The 4,054-nt window shown below is 59.4% G+C and overlaps 1 protein-coding gene across 1 annotated transcript; it reads left to right on the top strand.

The window, feature by feature from the left end:
• Nucleotides 1-1,562: 1,562 nt before the first annotated feature.
• Nucleotides 1,563-3,636, top strand: LOC123074948 (ankyrin repeat-containing protein At5g02620). The gene is made up of 2 exons (XM_044497669.1): nt 1,563-2,351; nt 2,432-3,636. Exons 1-2 carry the CDS (start codon nt 1,703-1,705, stop codon nt 3,514-3,516), a joined length of 1,734 nt encoding a protein of 577 aa, XP_044353604.1. The 5' UTR covers nt 1,563-1,702; the 3' UTR covers nt 3,517-3,636.
• Nucleotides 3,637-4,054: the final 418 nt, after the last annotated feature.

The raw sequence follows: 4,054 nt of genomic DNA, 5'->3' as shown, positions 1-4,054 counted from the left end.
TAAAGTCTCAGTCATGCTATATCCGTGAGTTCCTAGCCACACCCATTTTCTATATAGTTGTAGTTAGAATTAGATAAGTTTAACCATATGCTTTTAGGCTGCCTGTAGGTGGGAACGATTCAAAGAAAATTTAGAGGATAAAACCCTTCCCTCTCGCGTCGCCTCCCCCTAGGCAACGCCAAGGGCCCCCAAACCCTAGCGCCGCAGGCCTCCACTCGCGCCCCCTCTGCCACCACTGCCGCCGGCGAGGGCCGCGGTGGCGGCGGGCCGGCGCCGAAGGCACCTGGGTGGGTGGATGCGGCGAGATCTCATCTGAGGCGGCAGGGGCGGCCCGTCTTGTGAGATCCGAAGACGGCGGCTGGGGCGGCGATCCCTTGCCATGCGGCGGTGGCCGAAGTGCCATAAGCCGGCGGAGCGGCAGCTCTGAGATGGATGGCGGCGGTGGCAGCGCCCCATCCGACGGGGTACCTGATCTGCGAGGAGATGGTGGCGGCGGCGACTGCGGATCCAACACCCCGACCGGATCCGCCGCGGGGTGGCCTTCCACCGACCGGCGGCGCGTGGAGGGACCGGTGAGGAGATGTCAGATCTCCGCCGGTTTACCGACGACGGCGTTCGTCTTCGTGGCGAGACTCCGCTCGGTTCCAGCCAACCACGAGACCGGGACGACGTGGCTTCCAGTGAAAATCGTGCCTGACTGCAGTTATGGCGGACGATGGCGGCGTCTCGGACGTCGTTCCCTTCTCGAGGCATCGTCGTTGCAGATCACGTCAACCTGATCGGAAGGTTCCGCGGGAAACCCTAGATCTGGGTCTACCGGATCGGACGATGGCGATGTTTCGATGTCGTTCTCCCTCCTGGGGGCGTCGTTTTGGAGCAAGTGTTGGCTGAAGGGGACAAGAGGAGGAGCGGCGTGGTATCTGACACGTCGACAACGGCGAGTCTCAGCGGCATGGAGCAGCGGGTTCTCGCCGGTGGGCGTGTGATGATGGACGAGCGCAGGATGGTGGCGTTGTCTGGCGTCTTGGTGGCGTCGACGGCAGCTAGACCGGGCAAGGCACATGCAGCAGTACAGCACTAAAGATGGATTGGTGGCAGGTGGTTGTGGCGGCCTCATACCCGGCAGGTGTCCTGGTTGAGGAGTGCACCGGACTGGTGGGTGCCCTTACCCGGCAGGCGTCCTGGTTGGGACCTCAGGTCTTAGATGTTAGGTTTGGCTGCAAGGTCTGTTTGGTATTAGGCCCAGACTATCAACATCCCTTCATCAGCTGGATAAGAGTAGCGGCAGATGTTGTCTAGAAGGTGGCTTTAGTTTTACTTTTGTATGACCTTGTAAGGTCTTGTGTGAATAATTAATAAAGTGGTTGTATGCATGGTTCAGAGGCCGGGGTCCTCCATTTCTAAAAGAAAAGGCTGTCCGTAGGTGGCACCAAAACGCTGAATTCTCCTCTGTGTTTCTCTTCCTCACTTCAGGTGATGCATCAGAGGCATATACCAACGTTGGATTGCCAAGCAAAGCACCCCCAACTCACACGTAACCGCAGCACAAGTTCAAAAATACAGGGAGGAGGCAAGGAATCCAGCGGCAACTTATCTTAAAGCTTCTTCATCCACATGATCAATCAACTCTGTCGCTCTCTGTCTCCACAATCGAGGTCCAAGAGGGTGAAGAGTAGAAGAAGCTACTGTAGGTAGGAATAGGATGGACCCAGCGTTGCACAAGGCGGCGGTGCAGGGGAGCGTGGCAAGCCTGAAGAAGCTGGTGGCCGAGAACCCCAACATCCTTGGTTCCAAGACGCCCCAGCAGAACACCGCGCTGCACATCGCCGCCGAGCTCGGCCACGCCGGCTTCGCCGAGGCGGCCCTTGGTGTGGACGACAAGCTGCTCGTCAGCAAGAACGCTGACGGGGACACGCCGCTGCACCTGGCGGCCAGGGCGGGGAAGGTGGACGTGGCGGACCTGCTCATCGGCCGAGCCAGCGCATGGCCCGCGGAGCATCCGCGCCACTCCCCCGCCGCGCAGAATGGAAAGGCCGGGGAACCTCCCCGGAGCTCCCCTGGCACCGCGCAGGGGCCTCTGTTCATGGCCAACAAGGTCGGCGACACCCCGCTGCACGAGGCGGTGAAGCACGGCAGGAGCGCCGTCGCGCTCAGGCTGCTGGATGCCGAGCCCGGCCGCGGCCACGCGCTCAACGTGAAGCAGCAGACGCCGCTGCACATCGCTGCACGGGAGGGCCTCGCCGACGTCGTCGCCAAGATCGTCAGCCAACCCTGGGTCCACGAGAAGTTCGTCCCCTCCGACTCCGTCAGCGGCACCGCCCTTCACCAGGCCGTCCTCGGCGGCCACGCACGTAAGTGACCTGCCCGTCGCCTTCTTTTCGTTGCCCTGCCATGTATATCGTGTGATTACAAATGGCGGCGATGCAAGCAGGCGTGGTGGAGATCCTGCTTGACGCGACACCGCCGGACCAGATCGGGCTGACGGACTCGAGCGAGAACAACGCGCTGCACTACGCGGCGCAGAAGAACAACGCCCGCGTGGTGAAGCTGCTGCTCAACCGGAAGGTGGACCTGGCCTACAAGCGCAACCGCGACCTGCAGTCGCCGCTGCACGTGGCCGCCTACTACGGCTCGACGGATGCCATGGTGGAGCTGCTCAAGCAGTGCCCCGACGTGGCGGAGATGGTGGACAGCAACGGCCGGAACGCCTTCCACGTCGCCATCACCAGCGGCAAGGTGGACGCCCTCAAGCGCCTGCTCAAGCACGTCCGCCCCGAGGAGATCGTCAACCGCGTCGACCGCGCCGGCAACACGCCGCTGCACCTCGCCGCCTCCCTATCGCGCATCCAGTCGGCGCTGCTCCTGCTCAAGGACCGCCGCGTCAACCCCTGCGTCCTCAACCGGGAGGGCCAGTCCGCGCGCAGCCTCATCGAGAAGCGCGCCGCCACGGAGGAGATGGACACCTATGAGATGTACCTGTGGAAGACGCTCAAGAAGCACGAGGCCTCCAGGTGCAAGAAGGAGCAGCTGCCTCCGATCGCCACTTACCAGTCGCTGCGCAGCCGGAGGGCTGGCCACGACGAGTACTACGAGCTCAGCGTCGGGACCTACACGCTGGTGGCCACGCTGATCGCCACCGTCAGCTTTGCGGCCACCTTCACCATGCCAGGGGGGTACAGCCAGACCGATGGCACGGCCCTCCACGGCCACAAGGCGGCGTTCAAGATCTTCGTTATCTCCAACACTGTGGCCATGTGCAGCTCCATCGTCGTCGTCTTCTGCTTCATCTGGGCATGGCGGGACCCCGTCAAGTTCAAGCTCGATCAGCTCATGTGGGGCCACAGGCTCACCATCCTCGCCTGCCTCGCCATGGTCGTCTCGCTCATGACCGCCGTCTACATCACCGTTGCGCCCACGGCGAGGTGGCCTGCGTACGTTGTGATCGCCATCGGAGTCAGCACTCCCGCCGTGGTGTTCCTCATCCTTGGGAAAGAGGCGTTGTACGTCCCAATGTAAGTGCAGGATTTTGGTGCTCGAGCTCCATGGAGCTGGTTCGTTTGAAAGTTAAGAAAAAACACATTTCAAAGTTTCAAACAATTCTAAAGAAATTACACAGTGAGATATGAGAGTATACTAGTACATGTGTGAATTTTTTTATGAGGAAATACATTGACACGTCAACTACACAAAAGTGACAAATCAGTCAACGGCGAAATTTGCTTGGTCCCGACCTTGTGTCCCCAGCTCTGAAATGCGATTTTCGAATTTGGAGTCGGTAAACCCAACGCAAGGCCGGGAGCCCGGGACAAATGCCACTAATATTTCACACATAGTAGAGTGTTTTACGATCGATTCGATGTAGTGAAACTAAGGAGCATGACTGGATGCATGGACGAGCAGGGGCTTAAAACGGACATCCAAGGTACAGACAAGGCGCGTCCATAGACATTTAAGGGGCGGATTTGCTAAGTTAGATTGTAGATGCTCTTGTCTACCTGTTACTTGTGTACCATTGACTTCGTTAATTGTCTAATCTACAATGAATAGAACATTG

Source organism: Triticum aestivum, chromosome 3D, assembly GCF_018294505.1.
Source record: "Triticum aestivum cultivar Chinese Spring chromosome 3D, IWGSC CS RefSeq v2.1, whole genome shotgun sequence".
Taxonomy (NCBI): Eukaryota; Viridiplantae; Streptophyta; class Magnoliopsida; order Poales; family Poaceae; genus Triticum; species Triticum aestivum.
Note: the sequence above shows the minus strand (reverse complement) of the source record. Positions and strands in the feature narration are given on the sequence as shown.

Excerpts from the sequence above, each read along its gene's own strand:
- LOC123074948 (XM_044497669.1), top strand. The coding sequence starts at position 1,703 with ATGGACCCAGCGTTGCACAAGGCGGCGGTGCAGGGGAGCGTGGCAAGC. Across the intron at positions 2,352-2,431 it reads CGTCCTCGGCGGCCACGCAC|GCGTGGTGGAGATCCTGCTT; the intron begins GTAAGTGACCTG and ends CGATGCAAGCAG.